At 47.0% G+C, this 26,093-nt stretch overlaps 1 protein-coding gene across 1 annotated transcript in view; it reads left to right on the forward strand.

Annotated features, from left to right (window-relative positions):
* Window positions 1-1,393: 1,393 nt before the first annotated feature.
* The window catches only part of RGMB (repulsive guidance molecule BMP co-receptor b), a 29,002-nt gene continuing 4,302 nt past the window's right edge, over window positions 1,394-26,093 (forward strand). The window contains exons 1-5 of the mRNA XM_070794060.1: window positions 1,394-1,567; window positions 1,886-2,139; window positions 3,160-3,235; window positions 6,860-7,146; window positions 12,315-12,823. Of these exons, the coding sequence (XP_070650161.1) occupies window positions 3,231-3,235; window positions 6,860-7,146; window positions 12,315-12,823 (801 nt within the window). The 5' untranslated portion in view covers window positions 1,394-1,567; window positions 1,886-2,139; window positions 3,160-3,230. The remainder of the gene's footprint in view (window positions 1,568-1,885; window positions 2,140-3,159; window positions 3,236-6,859; window positions 7,147-12,314; window positions 12,824-26,093) is intronic.

The raw sequence follows: 26,093 nt of genomic DNA on the forward strand, positions 1-26,093 counted from the left end.
GTGAAGGACTCCGGCTGCACTGCAAACGTCCTCTGGGCTGGCTCCCTGGGCTTGCTTTGAACTCTTGTTCATCATTATTTTATGTTGCAGCTTGTCTTTGTGTTGGTGGAAGGGAAAAGAAAAACACAGGAGGCTTGCCTTTAGGTTTTAAATCAAAGCTCTGCTCTACTGATTGTTGGAGTGGCTTTTCAAAGTGAGGACATTAAAATTCCTTGTTTCTATGGACCAGGAGCTGAGGGTTATTATTATTTTTTTAATTCTCAGTAGCAAAAAGAGCATTTTCCAATATATCTTACGTTTATCATGAAACATCCCCAGTTTTTGGTTTTCTTTTTTTTCCAATTTGATTGGCACTTGGAGAAGATAAAGCCAAGTGGATAAATGCTTTAAAAGGGGAAAAGGAACCTACAGAGAGGGTGCCAGGGGGCGTGTCTCATCATAGGATTTCAGAACCAGAAGGAACCCGGCCACTGCCCCTAACCCACCCTTTCTCCATAGTGACCCAGGAGCCAAAGACATCAGTTGCCTGACTCCTCTTCAGAAAGTCCCTAAAGGACCCCGCTACCTGGATTCCCACCCCGCCCTCTTTGCCCTGCTCTATGCTGCCTCTAGCGACAGACGGAGCAGCACCAGAGAGGAAACAGCAAAAGGCGAAGAAAAGCTAGAGAGGGTCGGAGAAACTTCTAAGGAGACAAAAAGTGAAGTGCCTAGGTCAAGACGCTGGACTATTTGCCCAAACGAGGAGACGCAGCCTGCTTGTCTCAGGCCTTGATCGCACAGAGTAATCATAGCTACTGCTGAATAACAGTGATGCTTATTTTCAACTTTGGAAAGTCAGCTAGTCCCTTCCCTCTAGCCCCCAGCCCCCCATCCCGCCTTCTGCTCTTACCCAAGGGACTGTCTTCCCTTGAGCATTGCGTGCGCTTGGGCTTGTTCTTTATAACTAACACACTTCCTCGCCTGTGTCTTAGGTGTCTCTCTCCCCTGGTGGTGGTGGTGGTTTAGTCGCTAAGTCGTGTCCGACTCTTTGAGCCCCCATGGACTGTAGCCCGCTATGCTCCTCTGTCCATGGGATTCTCCAGGCCAAGAATACTGGAGTGGGTTGCCATTTCCTTCTCCACCGGAATCTTCCCAACCCAGGGATCGAATCCAGGCCTCCTGCATTGCAGACAGATTCTTTACCAACTGTGCTACCAGAGAATCCCCTCTCTCCCCTCGTGATTCCCAAATCGTTGTCCTAGGTTTGTCTTAAGCTATAAACTCAAACCCCTTTTAGAGGGACGGGACAAATGGCTGGATTCCTTATTTCAGCGGAACTCCAGAGGACCAATACTGCCCCCCCCCCCCCCCCCCCCCCCGCCTAGTTTAGACATTTTAGGAAGACACTCAGAGGTCGTGTATGGAAAGGGAGGAAGGCATTTAGACGCCGCTGGTGGGCAGCGAGAGAAAGGGGGTGGAAAGCTGGGCATCCGCGTCTGTGCGGCAAAGCGCAGAGTAGGAACCACGTGCCCACGTTCCCAGCCGCCCTGCCCTGGCGACAGCTGGCACAGCCACCGACCGGGAATAGGTTGGTGCGGGTTGGTGCAAAATGCAATGCAGCCGGCGAGGAGGGTGGCTTTGGCCGAGTGAAAGGCTCTTTGTGCCGGCCCGAGGGGTGAGGGGAACGCGGGCGAGCAAACCTGGAGGCTGGGGGTCCTGGCCCGCCGCTGCGCGCCCCTCAGCTGCCGCACTGCACAGATCCGGTGCGCGCCGGCAGGGGGAGACGTGGAGGGGTGGGGTGGAGACCCCCTAGATTTGGTCTTTGATAACGAAAGGAAAGAGACAGCAGCTTGGAGAAAGCGAGAACGCAGCTAAGGGCTTTTTGCCTCCCGCCCGCCTCCCCTAGGGAGCCGGAGAGATCGCGGCGGCAGCAAGGGCGCAGCGCCTCACCGGGCGCTCTCTCACAGTCGGGGAACCGGGAGGGCGAGCCCCCAACCCTATCCCGGGGCGGAGCCCCCCTGGAGCCCCCTGGTTCCCGCCGCCCCCACCGGGGAAAGAGAATCGGGCGCCGCGCTGCCTCGCTCAGCGCCCCGGCCGCGTGGCTTGCGGCTTATTTTCCCAGCTGGCAAGCGTCGTGCTGCAGACAAGGGAATGCCTGTGGTGAGTTGTTTATTTTGTTGAAGTTTGTGGTGGGCCAGAGGGCCGGGGTTGGGGGGATGGCGAGCGGCAGGCAGCGACCGGGACTGTTTTGTTTAGGTCTCCGTCCACCTGTGTGGTATAAATCTGCCCGCCTCGGGGCGGCGGGGAGCCAGGGTGAGAAAAGCCCAGCTCTGCAAAGGCCCCTTCTTGCCACGTGCAGACCTAGAACCGCACTGGATTCCCCACTCCCGGCGTCGGCTGGATCCGCCAGATCCCGGCGAAACTGCCCCCCCACCCCACCCCCGACCTTGCTCAGTGCTGAGAACGGGGCTGGCGCCCCAAAAGGGGAGTCAGCACCCGCGACCCGGGCCCAGCTGGCCGTCGAAGTTCCTTCCCGTGTACCCCCGCTGGTTCCGTGAGGCTCACAGAGCTGGAGGCTTTGATGCGACGGGCGCTCGCGATATCAGTGGGGACTTGTTGGGGCTGTTTCCCGCAGCAAGTCGGTTCAGCGGTGTCGGGTCTGCCCGTGATTACAGTCTGGGGATCTGGGTTGGCCAGAGTTTCCCTGACTTGAAGCCGGGGGGGAGGAAGGGAGAAGGTAAGCGGTTGGCTCCCGGGGGAGCCCAGAGGAACCCCCCTCCCCTCACCTCCCCGCCACCAGGGGCTGATGGCAGACGCGGCAACGGCTGCGTTTGCCTGGAAGAAAAGCCTTAAATACATTAGCGGGCTGGTAAAGCTTTTAAGGCCTTCTCGGGAATGAGTGGCTGGCTAATGAGAGGTTAATTCTGTTTGGAAGGGAAGGCTGCGCTGGTTTCCTGAGATAAATGGACAGGAAGCGCATTACCTCCGCGCGCTGGCAAGCGACTCCCAAATGCTTTTTGCACCTGCCGCTCTGAGCAGCGCGAGCCGCGGCTGAGCCCGCAGGGATCGCGGGGGCCAGTCGGGTTCGAGCGGGTGATGAGCCCCACGCACGCCCTGGGCCCTCTCCTTCCGGGGGCGCAGCTCTTACCCCCGGCCCTGGAAATCCTCTGTCACACCCAGGTGCTGCGTGTTCCGGAGCTCAGGGGTCCCCCGATCCCGCCAAGCCCCCTCCAGGAGCGGAAGGGTTAAGAATGATGTAAGTACGATACACAAGCCGCTAGCCGCCGGGCTGTAGGACTCCGGGCTTCTTCTCCCCGGCTTTGCTGGGGAACAGTGGGGAACCTTTCCTCTAAAATGGGTGGCACACATCGCAGCCCTGGGTCCGATTCCTGGCTCCTCTGTCCCGGGGTGGTCTGTTAGAAGAGGGTCCTGGTAGATTTCTGGAAATGGAGATTCTGTATATTAACAGGGGAACAGTTTAGACATCATGTAAAGGTTCCCGAAAAGAAACCACGTCTGTTTAGAATCCATTAATGTTGCTGGCGTGTGTTTTATTTCTACTCATTTGGCACGTTCATACTATGAGATGCTTTCCTGTGTCCCCTAATTGTACTGTTCTGGTTTCCTCTTTTCTTCCTGAAAATAAAAAGGAAGGAAGGAAGAATACAAGGGGCAAGAAACGGGGTGGATTTGTTTGAATTGTGCAAGCTGTCACGTCACGGTTTTATTTTTTATTAAAATATAAAACTTTTGTAAGTCATCGATTTTATGTTTATGTTCTAGCTCCCTCTCCAGATTTTTCTTCGTAGAGTCTTAAAAGACTCCTTAACTTGCGGCATACTAGCTGGGGAAGTAGGTACGCTATAATTGACCATTCACCACGCTCTTGCTTCCCAAGCTGACTTCGGATCTTGTTAACAGTCCGCATGTACCCGGCGAATGTGTCAACTAACCTAATGTCCTGAAAATAAGAACCACCTTGCGGTTTAATTGTGAAAATTAACATTTTCCTCTAGCATACTGAACACTTATGCAGCAATTAAAAAATGAATTCTTAGGCGTATAAATCTTGGGCTTGTCAAATGTTTACAACAGAGGAGCAATAAAGCACCTCAAAAGAAATGAAGTTTTTCCTCTAAAGAACAATAGTTCCATTTCAGGACGCTAGGACGTGCAATGACTCGGGGGTGCCCTCTGTTGGTAAAATCTAGAGCAACCATGTACTTAAGGAACAAGATATAGGAGGGAGAAGAGGAAAGGGAGGAAAATTACAGAAAATCAGGAGTGAAAAAACTCCTGAATTTGATCCTTAACTCTTGGTTATATGTTTTAAAGTATGGTCAATAAAGTGGGATTCTTCTTTCATAGGAGTCGAATTAAATCTTGGGTTAAGGAAGAGGAAACATTAGTCTGTTAGCAAAATGCTTTGAAAGATGCTGTTTACATTTGATTACTTTGAAAAAGAGGTTTACCAGGGTTTCATTGACTTCATTTCATTAGTAATATGTAGTAATTGCAAGAAAATCAATTTGGGGCTTAACAGTATTTACTTCACAGTATCACCTAAAAATCATATCACATAACTCCCCCCCAAAAGTCATTTCTCCAGGCAACTCTGAAGCTACTATTAAGCATATCATGGATACACACAAGACTTGGGTTATATCGTGGGCAGTGAAAGGTATGTTTACCACTTGAGTCATCATAGTATGTAATAAGTAAGTAATGAAAAGTTGCAGTAAAAATAGATAGGCATCCTTCATTAGGGAGCTAGTGGTTTGTATAATTCAGAACGTGTGTAATGAGGAAGCTGGAGTGATGGAAGGTTTGCCCTCAATTATCCTGGTCCATTGACTGGCACTTTTTAACATGTGGAATACTAACATGTCCGTGGTTGATACGAAAATTCCTAAATTAGGGATTCTGAGTAATGTAGCAGGTAGAGTTGCAGACTGCGACTTGGATATAAGTTCATTTAAAATGACAGCCCACTGCCGTTTGCGGTGCTGCGGTGCTGTGCCAAATCGCTCAGTCGTGTCGGACTCTTTGCGACCCTACGGACTGTAGCTCCGCCAGGCTCTTCTGTCCAGGGGATTCTCCAGGCAAGAACACCTGAGTGTTGGAGAAAGGCAAAGACAGGACAGTATGAAGTGGCTCCTGGCCTTTGAGGCCGTTCTTGAGATTAGATACCACTTCACACCTGCTGATAACAAATTGGAACCTATCATCGACCTCATAAAACATGCTTTCCTGTATCTCTGGAAGTCTCCTTTCCCGCCAGCAATTGGTTTCCCTCTCATTTTTGGAGCCATCCCATCGCAAAAGTAGAAATGGACCTGCTATTGAATTAATTTGCTAATGGACGATGAACATTTGTGGAAAAGCCACGGAACAACAACAGATCATGGTATAAAATTACACTGCATTAAAACTCACTATCCTCATGAATCTAACTACAGTGTAACAGAACACGTAGACGTTCCCCCTACTCTCAGAACCCCCTCCCCAACTGCTTTCAGGAAGGGAAAAATGTCAGAGTGACAGGAACACCAGCTGCCCGCGAACTCCACCAGGGAGCTGGTGGCTACCTTCCCAGGCCATCCGATTCGTTCCGGACCACGGGTCACATTCGCATTTCCAACGCGACTGGCTTTACCAAAAGTCCCGAATCGGCTCAGAAGGCGGTGGCTTTACCAAAAAAATAAAAAGACTCATTTGAAAACACCCTGATGCTGGGAAAGATTGAAGGCGGGAGAAGAAGGGGCCGACACAAGATGAGATGGTTGGATGGCATCACCGACTCGATGGACGTGGGTTTGAGTAAACTCCGGGAGCTGGTGATTGACAGGGAGGCCTGGCGTGCTGCGGTCCACGGGGTCGCAAAGAGTCGGACACGACTGAGCGACTGAACTGAACGGAACTTACTTTAAAAAAAAAAAGTCCACAGCGGGCTCAGAACGCGGCTCAGCAAATGCGATTGGCCTCGAAGGGATCTACCGCCGGGCGCTAGGCATAAACGCGCCCGTTTCCTCCGAGGATCCAGGGCTGTAGGGCAGGGACAGGGTGGGGGGCTGGTGATCTAAATAAATGCGTTACGGAGAGGGACGTTGAACCCGATCACTTTCCTTCTTGGAAAGGCCAAAGGCCGGCTTCTTTGTAACGACGGAGCTGCCGTCGCCCGTCTCCACTGGGCGTGGGACGATAGTACATTGCAGGAGAGGGTGGAGGGGAGCGCGGAGGCCGCAACCAGCAATAGGGAGGCTGGGCCGCAGCGCCGCCGACCGGACCGGTGGAGGGCGGGACGCGGAACTCGAATAACCCCGGGGAGGCTGGGAGCAGGGGGCGGGGGCCTGGAGGGGCGGGTCCGGAGGGCGGGGCGGGCGCTTGGGGCCCTATGAGTGGACGACTGCGTCCACAGCTCCCGCCTCCCTGCCAATGGAGCTAGAGGGGGCGGGGAGTGGCGGGGCGGGGCCGGCGCGGATTGGCGGGGCATCGGGAGGGGCGGGGCGGCAGTGCGGGGCTGAGATTGATCGAGCGTGGGGGGCCCCGCGGCACAGAGTGATCTCGGCAGCCGGCGGCTGCGGGCCGCCGCTCGGGGCTCCGTTCGGTGCGTTTCCGCGCCCGCCGAGCCCACGCTGGCCCGGGGACGCCCCGCGCGCGCGCTGCCGGCCGGGCTTCGCACTCGCTCACCGTCTTTGTGTCTTTTCCTTCCCCGCCCTCCGCTCTCTCCTCCCGCCCTCCGCCCGCCGACTCCGGCCGCCACGATGCCTCCGCTCCCCGCGGCCGACGCCGCCGACGCGCTCCGCCCGCGGCGCTCGGCTCGCTTCTGCTGCTCCTGCGGCGGCGGCGGCGGCGGCCCGCGTCCGACGCGGGGCTGAAGGAAGAAGAAGAGGAAGCGGGGCGCTCCCTCCGGCCCATGCCGCCGCCCCGGCCCGGGACCCGCCACGGCGCCCGCGCCGCCGCCCTCGCCGGAGCCCACGAGAGCTGCATGGACGGGCATGGGCTTGAGAGCAGCATCGCCCTCCTGCGCCGCCGCCGCCCCAGCCTCCGCCGCCGCTGCCGCCGGGGCTGAGCCGCGCCGCCGCCCCCGCCGCCGCCCCGGGCTCGGCCCGCCGCCCCTGGCGCTGCTGCTGCTGTTGCTGCTCAGCCTCGGGCTGCTTCATGCAGGTATGGGGGGCAAGCGCGCGGGTTGGGGGTGGGGGAGCCGCCTCTAGGGTCAGGGGGGCTGGGTTCCCCTATCCCCCCACCCCCGGGGGGCAGAAGGCGCTGGCCGGGGCGGGAAAGGCCTCCCCAGCTCCTGACCCGCACTGTGGCCGGGCTGGCGGCGCGGCGGCAGGAACACACCCGCCAACCGAGCGGCGCGCCCAGGGCACACGGGAGCGGCCTTTCGCCCTGCCTCCCGCCAGCCCGCCCGCCGTCTCCGCCTTCTGCTCGGACCGTGGATGGATCTCTCCTCTCGCAGCCACTTATCAAAGATGTAGCGCGCGGGCGGGGGGGGCTGCGCTTCCGAGACAAACGTTCCGGATGCTCTATTGCTCTCTGCATGGGTGTTTTTACTGAAAGTCGGGCTGGGATCAGGTTTCCGCCGCCGCCGCCGCCGCCTCCTAGGCTGGGGAGACCAGGAGCCTGGTTGCTGCTGCCGCCCTGGAGTTGGGGGTGGCGTCGAGGCGAAGAAATGGCACCCGATGGGAAGATAATTCTACCCGTTTGAAAACCTGGGGGTTCATCTCGAAGTCACTTAAGACTTCTTTAAACTGGGATCACTTTCATATTTGCGAAAGCCCCTTTTAATTTCAGCTTTCACCCCCTCTTTGGAAAAACTTGGTGCTTTGTGGCTAGCCGCGTGTTTTGGGGGGTTCCAGGAGAGTGTGACCGATCTCTTGCCTTCGGGAACTTCCCCGGTGGAAGCAGCAGTGAGGAATCTGTTCTTAGCGAAGAAAAATCTTTTTGTGTTAGCGACGATGAGCCTTCTTGCGTGTTTTGCCTGTTTTTCTTTTTAATATCTTTTCATGAACACAATGATGTATGTCAGTTATATCTCAAGAAAGCCGGGGGGGCGGAAATCTAGAACGCCCTTTATAAATAAGTACCATTCCTAGCAGCATATCTAGACAAAAAGTTTTTTCAGTGCCAAATTGAAAAAGACAATCTATCTTTTAGTTTGAGAGCACCTAGAGCATTAGATACGTTATCCTTTGAGATCTTTTTGTCCTGTATTTGTGGGACAGCAACCACAACACTCTGATCTGGAGAATACTGAACTGTAATGCCACCCAACTGTGCCAGAGTTAATTTTTATTTATTTATTAAGTCATACCAGCGGTGTTAAAAATCCGGGAGGTCTTTTAAGTAATGGGGAAAAAATGTGACATTTGAGCAGACGACTAAATTTAGTTTTGCGTAACTTTGCATTGTGATGTAACAGCTGCATTTTAACACTGTCTCTTGTGGAAACAGACTGAAGTCTTAATAGAGAGTGTAAATAGCAAGTTTTACAATGATGAAGGTTTTTAATTAGTGATTTTAGAACCTTAGAAAATAAAGTCAGTCTGCTCACGGTTGCGTGGAAAACTTTTTATGACGTGTCAAAAAATATATTCAGGAGTGTTTTGTGTGGAAAAAAAAAAGTGTCCATAATGTCAAAGTGTAGATTTCTTGAAATGGAAATTGAGCTGGTGGGCAGGACTGTGACCCTCTTGACTGCTTAGATGTTGTTTCCTTTAGTTGCCATAGGGTCCTGTAACAGGATTGGAATGTGGTCCTTGAAGCTTTCTTCGATGGCCTCTGAAAGGCCTAAGAAGTTGGTTTAAAGGTTTAGAAAATTAAGGTGCCTGAGTTCAAGAACTTGGAATGTGAAACTCCTCTCAGTATCCTAATGTGGTCACACTGAAGTCCCCATTAGATTCGACCCAGAGTTGCTGTAGTGAGTGATATCTGTGGCTAGATTGTTGGAATGAAGCAATTAATCTGGTTTTAGGAAAGAGGGCTCCTTTGGAGAGAGTTCTTTGAAGAATGGTGCTATTGAAATGCAGGGGTTGTGTCTCCTCAGAGCAGCCAGCCTCACCTCATGCTCTTTACAGATGGGCCACCATATGTTTTATGCCCGGATCCTTATAATTTGCTTCCACACCCCAGATGGCTCTGCGTTGCACTTAATTCATTTCAGCATATCTCATTTCTTTTATTATAATCTGATGATTGGGCTGCAGATTCACTCGTGCAGGCCTGACATTGCGGAAACCGCCTTGAATGGTGAGGTCTTTATGTCTGCATCATTCATGAGAGCTCTAGACTGACAAATCCTTTAGTAAATTTCATTTACTGGGATGAAAATACGGTCACATCATAGATGGTATGATTTGAAAAAATAGATCTGTAGCTGCAGATTTTGAATTCTGCCCTTGGGAAATGAAAAGGATACTTTTATTCTTTTTTTTTTTTTTCTTAAGCAAACCTCTACACTTCCTGAATGGAGATCCAATATGGGAGTTCCTTGCTTACTCATATACTTCATGGTTTTCTTGGCTGCATCCTTGAAATTGCTTCTGCTCTGCATTGTCTTGGCATTTTGACAGGAGGCTTACTTTACCGCCTCTTACAGGCAAAGTGTGCATTGTCATTATAAATTCATGAAGCCTGGATATTTCTGGGTGTATGCTGCAAATTAGTCATTATATACAGGAGCCTGTGATGGGGCTGAAACTGCTGACCCACATGCACTTTCTCTCTGGTTAGCCCTCCAACATCCCACCGTCTCTATTCAAAAAGTCTGTTAGAAACCTCATCCAAAACAAAGGAATCCAAGGAACTGTGTTTTGTGTGAGATTTCTCAAAGGAATCAGCACCTACCTGCTATGAAAAAGGGTGTGGGGAAGGGAGGAAGGGAACAAAAAAGAATCTGGGAGTCTAGATTCTGCTTTTTCTTTCTAAACAGTTGCATCTGCATTTCCATGCTGGTCTTACTTTTGATATTTTTATGACTATTTGAAATAATTATAAGTAAGTGTACGCTCGGCTACATTTTATAGACCATAAAAAGAACAGAATAGGCCCTGCAAGTTTAGCGGAAAGTTCTTGTGTTGTCATTTATGTGTTGTCCAAAAGCTGTTCGTTACTGAATGAGCCTTGGCTCATATGTTTATTTTCTTGCTTACTGCTTGCTATGAATCTGATTTTAAAAGAAAAAGAGAAAAGATGTTGCTGTTCCTGAAGTGTGTGTGTGTGTGTGTGTGTGTGTGTGTGTTCTTTTTTTTTTTAAGCTATCAAGTACTGTCTTGAGAATCAGAAATTTTGTTGGGGGAATGAAAATGAGATTTGAGGAAAGGCACATGTCCTGGGCTTCATGCTGGCAGTTTACAGTCCAGCCAGGTCAAGCCCTTTAGTGTCCCTTTGTCTTGATTTTCCCATCTGTAAAATGGCTTTAATACCACTTTGGGGGTTGTTGGCTGGTTTTATTTTTTTGTTTCCGCTTTTGCCTTTTTGAGTAAAAACAGTTGAAAGATGATTTGATCTACTTTGTAGAGAGGAATTCTATAAATACTAGAGCTGCTTTTGTCAACTTTGGAATGAGAAAACATGAAAGAGGCCAAATGCATAAAGATGCATCTGTGATTTTTATTTAGTGCCTTTAACAGCTGTAAATTCACAGCTCCAAAATATTAAAATATTTTAATCTTCTCTTTTCCTTGTGTTAAGTCAGATATCCAGTCTTGACTACATTTTCCCTTTTTGGTTTTGGAAACTTAGGGATGGTTGGGGGAGTGCCTTACGAGGTTGTCATCGACTCCTCGTTTCCCCAGCTGATGCCAGGAACAAAGATTACAGGCTATTTCACTCATTTAAAAGCAGTTTACTACTGAAAAGACTAAAATATCTTTCTACGATGATTATTAGAGTTAGTTTTAAGTCTTTATCAGATAATGTCCTAAATCTTGATATCATCCAGAAGTTTTGTTATGCCTAAATCTTGAATAATTACACATTTAATAATACTCTACTGACTGATGCACCCCCTCGGATATTTCATGCCTAGAAAAGATCACAGAATTTACTTTCGAACAACCTATTCATTTCTCAGATGAGGAACCTGACTTGAGATTGAGGCTCCTCCATAGTTGAGGTACCTATAAAGAATGTGCAGGTAACACAAATAACGTGTTACAGTTCATTTCTATAAAATTTGAGGTGGACAATAAAGAAAATTGTTTTTCTTTTCCGTGTGTCTGGTGTTCTCCTTTTAAGGAATACAATATTAAACTGATTAGTATACACACTGACCTAGTATTGGCAGTTCATTGTGGGTTTTGTGCTTTGAGAGATTTTACAAACTTTTGTATAAAAAGCTAGGGGCAAACCATAATTTGAAAACTTACTGTTTAAATAGTAGGGCAGTAATCGTGTGATTTTTCATTACTTTATGTTAGCTTTGCTTAAATCATTAAGTTTATGTGAATCATTGATTTAAGGGGGAAAAGTAGTTTTATATATACTCAAAGAATTCTGTCTCTGGTTCTGTTTCTAGAAAAAAACATGGTTGGTGGGATCACCTGTCAGTGTTGTGTACATTTTGAGTTAGCATACTTTTACTGTGAACTGTTGAGGAGCTAGAATCCTGGGGGATTGATGTTATGGGATAGTGAATACCTAGCTTGGTCAAATCAGTCACTCTATTTTTTTAAACGATCATTTACACTTTGTAGAAACCAAGGGATTATGTGTGTTAATCTATATGCAATTTGTTGGTAAATATTTCTCAAGAAAGACAGAATAACTTAGTACCTGGATTTTTTCCTGATATTCTTGCCCTGTACTAGAGTAGAATCAGGTAAAGGTGTTTTAACTAATCACGCTATAATTTAGGAGTTTCCCCTCCCTGAAGTGTGCAGGCTTTACTCATGATTTTGTGTACAGACTGTGCTTTTCAAAGCAAATTACTTACGCAGTTTTCAAAATCAAAACAAAGTTCACATCTTTGACTTGGCCTTAGAGCAAAGGGATCTTTCTCAAAATCTGTAAACAAGAGCAAAGTTGATAAAATATTTCCTTTATCGTTCCCTTGTAGTTTAGCCTAAGAACACCTGACTAAACTCCTGTTCACTCGCAGTGGCCCGCGCTTTAGTTGTTAAGTTAACCAGCTGCATGCAGTGGTTCTTCCAGTGGCTTACTTTGTGAGAGACCAAGAAGCCACAATGCAACCCTATTTCTGAAGGCCTTCTTAAAATAGGAGTATAGGAAATAGAACAAACAGTTCCCAGGGGAGAATGTCCTTTTCTCATGCAGCTCAGAAAGTTGTGAAGCCTTTTAAAAACATTTGGTCTTAATCGTCTTTCTCCTAGGTGACTGCCAGCAGCCAGCCCAGTGTCGAATCCAGAAATGCACCACGGACTTTGTGTCCCTGACCTCACACCTGAACTCCGCCGTCGATGGCTTTGACTCTGAGTTCTGCAAGGCTCTGCGCGCCTATGCTGGCTGCACCCAGCGGACTTCCAAAGCCTGCCGTGGTAACCTAGTGTACCATTCTGCTGTGCTGGGTATCAGCGACCTCATGAGCCAGAGAAACTGTTCCAAGGATGGACCCACATCATCTACCAACCCAGAAGTGACCCATGACCCTTGTAACTATCACAGCCACGCGGGAGCCAGAGAACACAGGGGCGGGGACCAGAACCCTCCCAATTACCTTTTCTGTGGCTTGTTCGGAGACCCTCACCTTAGAACTTTCAAGGATCACTTCCAGACATGCAAAGTGGAAGGTGCTTGGCCACTCATAGACAATAATTATCTTTCAGTTCAAGTGACGAACGTGCCCGTGGTCCCTGGATCTAGTGCTACTGCGACAAATAAGGCAAGTGTACTTTTTTTTTCCTTCTTCTTTCCTTCTGTAACTTTCAGATGTTTGATTCTTCAGACGACTGGAACTTCTGTTGGCCAGCTCGGCACAGAAGGTGGATAAAGGATTAAATGAAAGTTACTTGGTAAAAAATTTTCTCACTGGAATTCTTGTAGGTCTAAGTTTAAATAGGCAATGATATGAAAAATAAAAAGGAAACAGTGAAGTTGGGTTCTCTAGGGAAAAGGCAGGCCTGTTTAATGAAAAAAAAAAGTTCTTTTTTTCCAGTGATGTCATTTTTGAGTGCAGATGTGTGTGGCTCTTGAAGAAATCCACGTTCAGATTTATCAGATGACTGCAGTGGGTGTTCTGAACAAAGAACGCCGTGAAACCTAAGAGAGCGACTCATCAGGAAACCTTATTGGAAACTTGGAAGCTATAGTAAAATGTGGTGACCAGGGAAGTTAAGAAGTGGATTTTGCAGAGCAGTAATACCTAATTCTGTGTAACCTCAGGATAAAATTTAAGTCAACCAGAGGGGAAAACTGACAAAATTAAGCTTACCGGGTCTAGCTGCCATTGTCTGTGGTTGGTGTTTGTTCATTTTAAAGAAACTGATACTGATGAGGGAGCCTCAAAGCCAGCATTAAGGCACCAGAGTCTTAGTGCAAACAGGTGGCGAGGAGCTGTGACTGGGTTTCCAGTTGTCAGGCCAAACTGATTCAGGTGTTAGTAAACAAAGAGGTGCAAAAGGGTTTTCCACAGAAGTGGTGTCCCAGGGGCTTCCCTGGTGGCTCAGTGGTGAAGAAGAACCCACCTGCCAGTGCACGGGACACGGGCTCAGTCCCTGGTCCAGGAAGATCCCACATGCCTCCAGACTACTAAGCTCATGCACCATATCTACTGAGTCAGAGCTCTAGAGCCCGTGTCCCCCAGCAAGAGAAGCCACCACAATGAGAGGCCTCACAGCTGGAGATGACCACCCCCCACTCTGGGCATCTGGAGAAGGCCTGCAGATAGCAAGGAAGACCCATAAACAAATTTTCTCAAATGTTTCTAGTGTTAAAAAAAGTGTAACAACAAGGAACCAGCTCCTTGGCTGTCTTCTCCAACTATAAAATCGCACATACAGGTTTTCTTATTTTGTATCATTTCATTTTGTTTATTGTAGCTTTTCATCAGTTGGGTTGGATTAAAATGTAATTGACAGCTAGCACGCTTTTATAATACTTAAGGACTGTTCTCTTGATTCCAGGCCTTGCCTCCAAACATATGTAGCATAGTTTTTTAAGTGAATTTAAATTATTTAACTTGGCATTTTGTGGAGGGAATTTTAGCACACTTCCAGAGACTGTATGGAGACACCCTGGGGTGTCACAAATCTAAGATTAGAAGTCATCACCCTGAACAAGGGAGACTATACATTGGTCTAGACATCTTAGGGGAACTTAAAACTATTTACACTTCAATTCCCAATAAAACCCAAGGTTGCCTTTCCAAACCTTATGTCTCAAATAAACTTTTCTTCCTCTGGATTTTGCAAGTAGATAATTTTTCCTGTCTGTATATTACAATATGTATTTGCTATATGTTATAAAGTTGATAGCTGCAAAGTCATAAGGTAAGCAATGAGCAACAATTCATCATTGCAGACTCAAAGGGCATAAAACCTGGTAATAGTTTTTGAAAAGACATGGCACTGAAAATTCAAGAAGGCAATTCCATTGAAAATGCAGAAAATCATCAATTTTGCAGATAATTGAGGGCTTGGAAGGGTAGCTTTCACACGATACTTTTGAGATTCATAAGTGCTGTGTGCATGGGAAAATTTACAGTTGACCCTTGGACAACGTGGGTTTGAACCCAGCCAGTCCACATATGTGGATTTTTTTCAGTAGTAAATGCTACAGTACTACGTGATCCCTGCTTGGGTGAATCGGGTACAGAACCCTGTATACAGAGGGTTAGCTATAACGTTATATGTGGATTTTCAACTGCCCAGGGGTCATTGCAACTAACTCCCCTGTTGTTCAGGGGTCAGCTATATTGTTTCTTTCACAAGCCCAGAGTTCTATTTTCCAAGCCTTCTATCCAGTCACATGTCACTTCTATTTGGTGTTCAGCCTTTCAAAAATGTACTTTTTACTGATCGTGTTGAAAATATCTGGGGACAGCTGGTTGCCTTATGAGTATGCATAGTATATGAATGCGACAGTTGACATTGAAGTACTTTAGATCATTCTATTTCAGTTGTGGTTGAACCTATCATAGTTTTTAGCAAATAACGTAAGTACAATTTGTTTTCTCCCTCACTTTGGTGAGGATCAAAGGTTTTACCCTTTCTAGAAAGGAGGGAAAAGTTATCTATCTTTTAACATAAATTCAAGCAGACAATGAGAATGTTTGGTCTTTAATTGCCCTATGGGAAAGTATTCCCCCCACATCTGGTGACCATGCTGTTCAGCAACAAATTACTCTATGGCTTCATGACCTCCAGTGCTTGTTTTTTTTTTTTTTTTTTTCTTTTCTCTTTTTGTAACTCTCTCCAAAGCCGCCCAAAAGCGTGTGAAGATTACTGTTTGAGGGCCTGTCTCCGTGTTGGTATGGCCTCTGCTGGTGAAGCCAAACAAAGACCTAAAATCTTGCACTGCAATTCCTTCTGCTGTACCCAGGACCAAAATAAAACTTTTTTAAAAATTTATAAGCAGTGAAAACAATCCACTCCAGTACTCACGCCTGGAGAAGCCCATGGACAGAGAAACCTGGTGGGTTACTGTCTATGGGGTCCCATAGACTCGGACATGATTGAGTGGCTAACACACACACACACACCATTAAAAAAATGCGATGCTGAAACTATTGTGTCTAAACAGCCATTCATTCCACCATCCTCAGCACAAAAGTAAAGCACTGGACTCAGGTATTTGGCTCAGGCAACTCAGTCCTGGGGCCGTGGGCTTCCTGAGCAGGCCATCATCTTCAAGGCTGCCTTTGTGAGCTCTGCCTGCCCCCTGAACACCCAGGTTTCCCTCATCACAGAAAGACAAAGCTTAGGGGGGAAAGAAATCTAAACAACAGAGGGAAAGAAAACGAAGTCATCTCTGGTCAGTTCAGTTCAGTTCAGTTACTCAGTCATGTCTGACTCTTTGCAACCCCACGGACCACAGCACACCAGGCCTCCCTGTCCATCACCCACTCCTGGAGTCTACTCAAACTCATGTCCATTGAGTCGGGGATGCCACCCAGCCATCTCATCCTCTGTCCACTTCTCCTCCTGCTAGCTAAGCCTTTCTTCACCAGGCCTGCAGTGCTTGATGGTGTGGTCTCATCTCCCCTGGTCCACGTCCTCTCCCCCTTCCCAGCTGTGCACAGGTACACCTTCTCAGGGCCAAGGCTCCGGGCTGTGCCCTGCGCCAGCCTGTCTGGTTCCCTCCCTTCCCCAGAGTCTGTGTGCTTGGCCACCTGGCTAGCTCGATGCGTTCCTAAAGGGGACACCAGGGCTGTTTTTCCCCCCCTCCCCACCCCGGGGGCTGCCAGGGCTCCTTGGCACACCTGCACACATCTCTGCTAAGATGCTTGTCCACTCTGGGCCACCTTCCCCATCTTTGTCTACAAGAGGCGGGCAGCTTCAGACCTGCAAATGCTCTGCAGAAAAGATATGAGAGAGGGGATGGGCTGAGAACGGGCAGGGTTGGTTCTGTGGGAAGGAGCACTGTTTATGTGTTTGGGGCTCCAGGGGGATACAGTGCTGTCTTCTCTCCTGATCCTCACACAGATAAACAAGCAGATCATCCGTGGAGGGTGCTGGGCAGCGTACCTTGTCTTCCACGTTCTCTTTGCCCACCCCTCAGTCTCAGCTTCATGTTGTGTAACTATGTATCCCTGTTTATGTGGATCTAAGAAGGAATTGCATATGCCATGATTGCAGAAGGCAATTTTGGTGTGAATTATTTCATAAAAAGATTTTGCCCTTCCCAAATGGAGTCCTAGTAGCATGTATGAAAATCTCCAATCTCTCAGGTGCATTTAAAATGGTTTCCCTAAAATTTCAAGGATGCATTTATTACACATCTAAACAAGGGTCTTTCCTTGTAGCTCAGTTGGTAGAGAATCTGCCTGCAATGCAAGAGACCAGGGTTTGATCCCTGGGTCGGGAAGATCCCCTGGAGAAGGAAATGGCAACCTATTCCAGTGTTCTTGCCTAGAGAATCCCATGGACAGAGGAGCCTGACGAGCTACAGTCCATGGGGTCGCAAGAGTCGGACATGACTAAGCAACTAAACCACCAAACAGTGGCAGTACTTTTAACAATTATTTTATACAAATAACTTGTGTACTTTTGCTTTGTCTTTAAAACCTTTCCTTTCAATGTAATCATATCCTTTCTTCAACATTCTAGCTTGCTTATCCTATTCTTCAAAGTCAAGGAAACAACATTGCAAGTAGGAGGGGATATTGAGATGACAGCCAGTCCTTTATAGATCTTCAGACCCTTCTATACTGCATCCGTTAATGAGAGAAGGTGGTTTACCTTCAGGCAGTTTGGTTTTGGGGAGGAGGTGTGTTCCTTGTGCTTAACCAAGCCAGGCGAGTGGACACTCAGGTGCTTCGTACGTCCTTGCCGCTGCCCCAGGCCACCCGCTGTGGTAACCCATGGGCAGCAGGGCTCTGTGCCTATCCAAAGCATGAGAAGAGAGCCTGTCTTTCAAAGTCCATAAATATCTGTATTTCTGGAGCTGTGGCTACTTGCTGAGAGATTTTCCTGGAAATCACCACTGGCTGATGATACTGGAGATACAAGAAGTCTTGAGTTCCTGGGCTCCATTCTCGCTGGCTGCCCACAGTGTTCCCTGGTGATAAAATGTCCTTCTCTTGTAGGGTCCTGGAGCACGAGTTGGGTCCTCTCCTGCTTTTGATGCCCCTTAGCATGCCCTGTTGTTCAGCAGGAGAATGTGGGCATGTAAACCAATGTTCTGGGTCATTCTCTGTTGGTTATAAAGTCAGAGCCAGATGTGCCTCTGTTGCAAAGCCTTCCAAGGATCTTTTTTTTTTTTTTTAGGCATCTCTCTGGATCAGGCTTTGGGAATCTGTCCTCTTTTGACCCTAAGCCTAGTGGATTTTTTTTGTAGCTAAGTTTTTGTAACCAGTTATGTTTTTAGTATCTTTATGGAGACTCTGTGAGCTGCACAGTGGTGATCATTCTTATTTTTGTCCACTAAGGAAGATGCCTCATCCTCTTGTGTACAGAATTAGGTTTTGAATACAGGGACACTGTCCTTGCATGCAACACTGTTACAGAGGCAATACACTATTCTTTGAGAATATAGATTCCTTCCAGGAGCACACAAGTTGCCTTGCAGATTCATTGTAACTAACCCTTAAAATCTGAGATTGTTCTTTGTTATGATTATCTGTTAATACAGATAACTCTTGCCATCTTTAAGTTTTGCATCTCATCCTGGTCCTCCTTGTTTTGCAGAAATGTCTTAAAAATTACAAAAAGTTGCAAGATCTATTGAGCTATATTGTTGAGATATATTGTAGAACAGATGGGAAAGAAGTTTGCAGTTGTATAGCTCCCTGCGCAGTATACTGTGTTCATTTGTCGGATAAAATGTACTGTTTAGTGTTGCATTGGAAACCTCAAGCATTGACGGGCCTATCGTGTCTGGGAGATGCCGAGGTGAATGTAGTCTCTGCCTTAGTCTAAGCTCATAACTAAACTTTGCTGCCTTCATGTCATGGAGAATTGTGGGGTTTGTGTCGGGGGGTAGGGGAAAGCCGTTTTTAGGGTTTCTTTTCAGAACACTGGGGGCCCATGCTATAGGCTGGTTCCAAGTGCTGCAAGTTGCCTCCGGGGGTCAGGACCAGGAGGCTGGGCCTGAGAGATGGGCGGCTGTACCTTGGACATAACCCTGCCCACCGGCCACTGTCGCTGGTCAGTGTTCTCGCTCCCAGGACTTGGTACCGTCTCCCTTTTCACATCCCACCGTCAAGGTGGTCCCTCACCTACACCCACATTTCCTCACTCCTCTGAAATACCCTAGCAGGGTCTGGAATCCTGGTTGCTGTTGTTGAAAGGTAGTTGTTTTTAATACCCAAAAGCTTGCTAGGGTAGTTGAGCATCAGAATCACCAGTTCTTAGTTAAGTTGATTTTTCAGGGTTCTGTCTCATCTTTAAGACTCATAAAAGCATGTCTTGGATAATCCTTATCCTCCCTGAATTTCTTTATTGTAGAGACAATATTAAAAGAAGAGTTTCTAGAAGAACAGACACCAGCTACAGTTGTTCCAGGTGGTGGTATTCCTGTTGGCCCTTTTCTGCTTCCTGCATAGCTCTGGTTTGTACTGGATTGTAAGGTCTTAGGCCCAGAAACTTTCACCTTCGCTTCATATAGTTTTCAGCAGACTGCCTGGGGGTGATTATATTTGGGCAAAGGAAGCAGAAGAAAAGGGGGCGACATTCTTAGCTTCATAATGTACCCTTAATGTGAATGATCATTTTGTGGGATGAAAACAGGCCTACCTGCTTATTCTTTAGGCCATACTTGAACAAGATCTGCCTTCATTTTGTCCGTACAGATTGCATGTACTCTGGGTAGGTAGGCCTCTGTCTTCTCTCTGTTCCCTGGAAGGAAGAAATACATAAGGTGGTCAGTGAAAACTGTCTAAAAATGTATAAAATTTGTCTCTGTATACCTTGTCAGTTTTACATTTCAAATCTCTGCGTGTGCCAGTGTCTCCGTCCCAGACGTGGTTTGGAAGGGTGAAAAGGACCTTCCGAATCCCCCCTGTGTAAGTGACAGTAACCCAGCGCCTGACTGAGCCAGCCAGAATTCCCTCCGAGTGCTCTGGGCCTTTGCTACTTTAAAACAAACCCACCGTCCTCCATAGTTTGAACCAGAGGCGCCCAGCCAAGTCTGATACACAGCTGAGCGTTAGAACTTGTTTTTCTGTCACATTTCCAAATGTCTCTCTCTGCCCTGTTAAATTTTCTTTGAGTCAACATTTTGAGAGGAAGGGGCAAGCAGGAAACATTGGATGGTTGGTGTTTTTTTTTTTTTTGGTTGTTGGCTTCAATTAATGCTAACCAAACAGTTTCTGCCCCTGCGGAATGTGGCATGTAAAAAGAGTCATACCTACAGTGTCGAACAATGAAGCTGCTACCTTACCCGTTTCGTCTTTATTTGTTTTGACTGCAAGTAGAACTTGCTCTTCCACTGGTTTGGATTTTGTGTTCTCCTGGGTGCGGTAACTTCAGGACTTCTTAAGCTGCTCAGCTTGTCCTAAGTATAACAAGAATAGCCGCACACATCTAAGATGCAGAATTTAACGGGGGAGCCTTGCAGTGAAAACCCATTGCTGTTGGGTCTAGAAAGAACTTCAGATGAAATTGGGTCTGTGCAGAGGGGAGCTCAGTATGTCCAAGTGAGCTGGTTCTTTTAGGAGTCGGAGCCCAGAGAACCTTAGCTCCTGCTGGTGGGGTTGTCTCAGTGCTGGAGCTGACTGTGTACACTGGATAGGCTTAATGTGACAGCATTTAAAGACCAACTTCTCATCTGCTCTGCATGTGCCCCTGAAAAGGGTGTCAGTGTTTGCTCTTTCCTTTTTAAAGGTGTGAGTACACACACAAGCACACGTGTGTGTTTATGTGGGGTCCATGCCTTCCCCGCTCCCTGCCTCAGGAAAATGAAGACAGAAGGATATTGTTTTGGAACTTTCCAGTTAACTGGCTTCTTGGAATATATGGTCACCACCTCTAACCACCTTGTTCCTGACTGGGCTTTGCTTTTTTTTTTTGTTAATAGCCCTGGGAACCTGAAACTGACCCTAGAAGTGACAGAATGTGAGTGCATTGAGACCTTTAAGCCCTTTTGCTTTTTAAATTACCTCCCCCAACTGAAAACCGATCAAAGGGGCTGTGATTTCCTGATAATCCCGGTCGGTTTGGGAAACAGCTGTGCTGAACCTCAGCCCAGAGTGTTCACCCGGGGTGCTGCGAGAGCCTGGGGATCTGTGTGCCTCCCCCCACCTCCACCCCATTAGGAGGGAGATCCCAGAAAGCCAGACCTGCCGGGACAGATTCCTACCCCTGAGTGACTGCAGTAATTTTAGCCTCTGGTCCAAAGCGCAGCAGCTTCCCTGGTGGCTCAGAGGGTAAAGCGTCTGCCTGCGATGTGGGAGACCTGGGTTCGATCCCTGGGTCAGGAATATCCCCTAAAGAAGGAAATGTCAACCCACTCCGGTATTCTTGCCTGGAAAATTCCATGGACAGAGGAGCCTGGTAGACTCCAGTCCATGGGGTCACAAAGAGTCGGACATGACTGAGCAACTTCACTTTCACTTTTCCAAAGCGTAGCGGCAGCCTCGGCCTGAAATACTGTCCCCACGCGCCTGACTTCCCATCTAGAAGTCTAGCGAGGGCCTCCTCACAGTGCAGAGACGGAGCGGAACAAGCAAGAAGGTCCCCCTGGAGTTCTCCGGGTGCCGGGAAGGCCAAGGCACCCCAGGCCTCCCCTCCTCCCTGTAAACTCTGCACCTTGTGCCTCTGGCCTGTACAAGGAAGCTGGCCCATTTCCCTCTGAGCCTATTTATGCTTCCAGCCTTCCTTGTTTTAAATGTACAAAAATCACTCTTTGGATGTCAACTTTTTTTTTTTTGTCTGTCGCTTTTATGTATCATCCTGGGCCTGCTTCTCTCTCTCTCTCCCCCCTTCTCCCTCTCTCTCTGTTTCTCTCTCTCTTGCATGCTGTTTCCAGCCACGGAGCTTAATGCTCCCCCCTGGACCACCCTAGCAGCCTCAACTGTGGGTGTCCTTCTCCTCTGGTTTGGTTTCTTCTTTCTCCAGCTGCTGCCAAGATCCCCTCCAGCAGCCAAGGCAGCCCTTGTTCCTGCATGTATTACCTAGGGCAACCCTAAGAATAAATAAGTCTGATCCATTCTGTGTCTCTGGAATCCTGTGAGTGCTGCTACCGCAGAGCTCGGTGGAAAGAAACTCGAGAGGACAGAGAAACCTATTTGGGTATCTTTAGGAGGCTGTAGACTTTTGTAGTCTCATTCAAGCCTGAAAAGGAATCTAGAGGGAAATTTCTTCTGCCACCCTCCTCTGAAACTCATGTACCACTTTCTTCCTGTTAGCTATCTTGTCCTGGCCCAGTGAAGTGACTTAAACTGTGCTTTTGTAGATGTTGAATTCAGACTTCCTGTAGGTAGATAGCTGATGCTAGGCTGAGTTGCAATGGTAAAGTTACACTTGTTTCATTGAGTTCATGCCTTCCTGGCAGATTTTTTTTGTTTCTTTTTTTTTTTTTTAGTTTTTCAGGAAAATGATCAATGACATCAATTACTGACCTCCTTAAGTATGGTCCATGTACTCTCCAGAAAGTTATTCTAGACGGATATGCTTTTATTTCCTACCTCATAAAAAGGAGTGAAAGCCAGAGTTCTCCGCAGCCTAACCGAGATCCTTCCTTAGTGCTTCGGAGCTTCCTAGTCTCGGACTTCTCAACATTGAGAAACATTGGCCCACTCGAGTTAAGATGATGTGTTTTAGAGCTGGCGATAGAGCATGTGTGTTTATTTCTTTGAAACACACGCGCTCGTAGGAATGATCTTTGTGTTCAGCTCTGAGGACTAAGCAGAGGCTCTATGCCGCTGACCTGGTGAGAGCAAAGGCCATGGGCACAGCGTTCTCTGATTTCTCCCACAGTCATCTGTTTTTTCAACCTATAATTGCACCCAGAGGATCTGAGGAAGTAGACACATCACCTAATTACATGAAATAAAATTAATCTTAGCTTTCTTAACGCAAGCAGAATTTTAACTGGATACCTGTCAACATTGGGTTTCCCTGTGTTCCAGGCTGATTTCCTGTGATTTTCAGTTTGATTTGCTGGCCCATCTTAACCCGAGAGCTGGAGCCCCTTGTCTATAAAAGTCCCAGTTCTGGTATTAAGAGAATTCCAGTAAGGTCCCACACATGCAGTGCCAAGTGGTCTGATTTAAACCCCGATAAACATTTCTTCCAAAGAATGATAAGCATAAATAGTTCAGGGCACAGCCTGTGGGGAATTCTGCTGTTTGAAAACCTCCTCACAGCACTGTGCAAGGCTGTTGAGCTTGGAGAAGCTCTGTGCATTGGCAAGGCAGTGCCTGGTTCTGTGGGTGACCTCTCTTTCATTTAGTTCATTTTTATTTTTATTTTTTTTCCTGATGGAAAGGAGAGGCAGGTGCCTCTCAGTGTTGGCATTTCACAGCAAACCCTAAATCCTTTTTGCCTTTCTCATGTGGAAAGGTTGATTTGTAGCTGCTGTCTTGCTTCTCCTAAGAGACCCTGTAGGTGGTAAAGATCTCAGGGAGTGAAACATTAAAAATGAATGAGGAGACTGGAGTAGTGTTGTCTGAGGTGGGGGTTGGGAGGAGCTGGGCGGGGAAGGTTTAACAAAAGGCATTGATGTTTTAAATGCACAGAAATGCCATCCATCAATAATAAATGGTGTGGCATAGAACAGATGTGCCAAATTGAGTTATTACAGCATATGGATCAGTTCGTAGAGGGGGGAAAAGTAAAGAGCATAGCTGTTTTTAAATTATCTGTTTAAAAGCTTTAGAATACAATTTTGAATGTCCTATTGTGACCCTCTGATAGCTGCTAGCTGGGAATAGAAAACGTGTGGAATTTCCAAACATTTCCATTAACATTTGAGTTTTTTAAAGGAAGAATTACTGAGAGTGAATAAATTTTATTTAATTTTTCTGAAAAGGAGGATAGAATTGGAAAATGAATTTCTGGCCCTTTCTGGTTAAGTGCTTGCTTTTTAAGACCTCAGGTTGCAATTGTATAAGGGATGAAAATACCTTATACAACTTGTCAGGGACTGTTTCCTAGTGTTTTCTACATTTCCATTGCTTATATCTCTAGGTACCTCTTCAATATCTACTTAAACTACAGAGGACCACTCAGGAAACCTCTCATTCATTACCCTCAACATCTTGATTCAAGGGCTGATTCTATACATAGACTCTGAGAGCAAATTATCTCACCTAAAAGAGAAACAACTAGAGAAACATCAACTTCCTTGTCTTGTAGAGAAAGTCACTTCTAGGAAATTCGACAGATAGACAAAAATGCATTAGGTAAACTGGAATATTTTGTGAGTGTAGACAGTAACACAGAGGTTAAGCTTTAAGTTTCACCTATCTTCCAGAGGTGTGGGAGTTACCTGTTGGTGTCACAGGTAGAGCAGCGGACAGTAAGGTGAGAGGCATTTGAAATGACTCCTGAGTTGGAATTGGTGTTTTTAATGAAAACAGCGGAGACTTGGTGAGACAGGGAACTATTCCATTCATGTTAATATTGACCCTTGCTTGCCTTTGTTGGAAACTTGTTTGGAATTGGATCTCTCTGCTGTGTTGTCCCAACAAAACTAATTCCTCTGTGTTTTTCCTAAGGCGAACTGAAAAGTCCTAAATTGTTACAAATAAGGCCAAGTTGGTTTAAATTTGAGGTTTGTTAGGTTGGAAGGACAAATGGCTTAGCTGTTGTAGAAGAATTCAGTTACTCTGAGCGTGGATGCTCTGGTTGAAAATGAGGACAGCGGCTGTATGCGAAGTCTGTTACTCTTACTGTAGCCATCTGTATTAACTTGCAGTCCAGTCAGGTGCAGAATTTACTTGAATTAATCTTTTCACCTCCAAGAGATCCCAGCTTGCCTCTAAAAAGCACTTGTCAAACTGTCTTTAGAGTCACCAAATAAATCTATTTTATAGTCCCATTAGATATCTAGCTCGAAAAATCCCACTCGCTCTGGAAGGTCGTATGGTTGGATGCACAGCAAATTTCCTGAAATCATCTCTGGTACACCTCCTTCAGGTTGTTAGGAAGGTGTTGAAATGTGAGAAGGCTGGTCATGAAATTAAATTGTGGCTCAGAGTAATTAGGCAGGGAGAACACCAGGCATTCTCACAGTGCATTGTCTGGCTTTTGGTTGCAGCTGCAAACAACGGATATGAATTTAACCAGTTGCTGCAGCCACAGCTGGTTCGGATCTGGCTTTACAACTGGCTGAAGTGAAATGAAATGGCTGGAAAATTCCAGTCAAGTAACACCAGTGGGAACATGTGGAATTAAATAGCATGAGCAAATGCTGGCTGAGCCAGGGGGAAAGCCTTCAGACATAAACCTGAGGGTGGCTGGGAGGGCTTGTAGGGAGAAGGGTGGGGAGGGAGGCCCTCGTGGCCTTTTTAACAAGGGTCTATTGTTTTGATTAGTCCCCTTGCAGGAGGTGGCCGTTTGCCTCCATCCAGAGTAATTTGTAGAGTGTTTGGCCTGTCTCCCTTCCTCCTTGACTGAAGTCACCTGATACTTTTTTCTTTTTTTCAAGAAGAAAGCATAATAAGCCATTACCTCACTTACAGACAATAACTCAAATCTCAAAATGTTGTCGTTCCCCGCCCCCCCACCCCCTCCCACCCCCGCCCCCCGCCCCACCGCTTGGGGACCATTTTCCCACCTTGTGTGATCCAGAAGCCCGTATCTGTCTTAGCATCTTTCTATCCCCTGTAGCAGAGATGTCGAGGATGTTAGAGGTGAAGGTGCTCAGAGTTGTTGTTGTTTTTTTTTTCTAAGTACTGTTCTAATTAAGGAAAGAAAGTAAGTTCACTAAAGGGAACTTTTTATACTATCAGTAGATTTTTTTTTTCCTCCATGAATTTTCTGCTTAATTTGGAGAGTTGAGAGTTGACTGGGGAACAGATTTCTGAGAAGCTGAAGGGCCAGCATGCTCTTTGGGGAAAACATTTGCTGTAACTAGGTTTAGGGTATTTATTCCCTGCCAGTGCTTGGGAGTGCACTTGCCAAGTGCTTTTGCGGTCCCAAAGATTAGCCAGTCATGTGAAACGTTTGATTAAGAGACTTAGAGAATCTTTCCTGAGGCACGTGGTTGATCGCTGTTGCTGGGCTGGCCCCCTCTTCAGCTTTCTGTCTCTTCCCTGAGTGTGTGTGTATAGCTCAGTTGGTAGTGATGAGTCATAGGATATTGTTTTAGAGTCCAAGGGAGAAACTTTTTAGAAATCACAGTTCTGGTAGGTTTATTATTAATGAAGCCACTTAGAGCGTCTGCATAACTCAGAAAGGAATCTTCTTTCTTTTTTTCTCAGAGCTATCTACCACAACTCATCTGTCTTTGGAAGGAGACAGGATACACATGATCAATAAAACTTGCCTATAGCCCAACAACAACATTTTTCTGTCTTAGGAAAATGAAATTCTTTTGCTGATACACAC

The sequence above is a fragment of the Bos indicus genome, chromosome 7, assembly GCF_029378745.1.
Source record: "Bos indicus isolate NIAB-ARS_2022 breed Sahiwal x Tharparkar chromosome 7, NIAB-ARS_B.indTharparkar_mat_pri_1.0, whole genome shotgun sequence".
NCBI lineage: Eukaryota > Metazoa > Chordata > Mammalia > Artiodactyla > Bovidae > Bos > Bos indicus.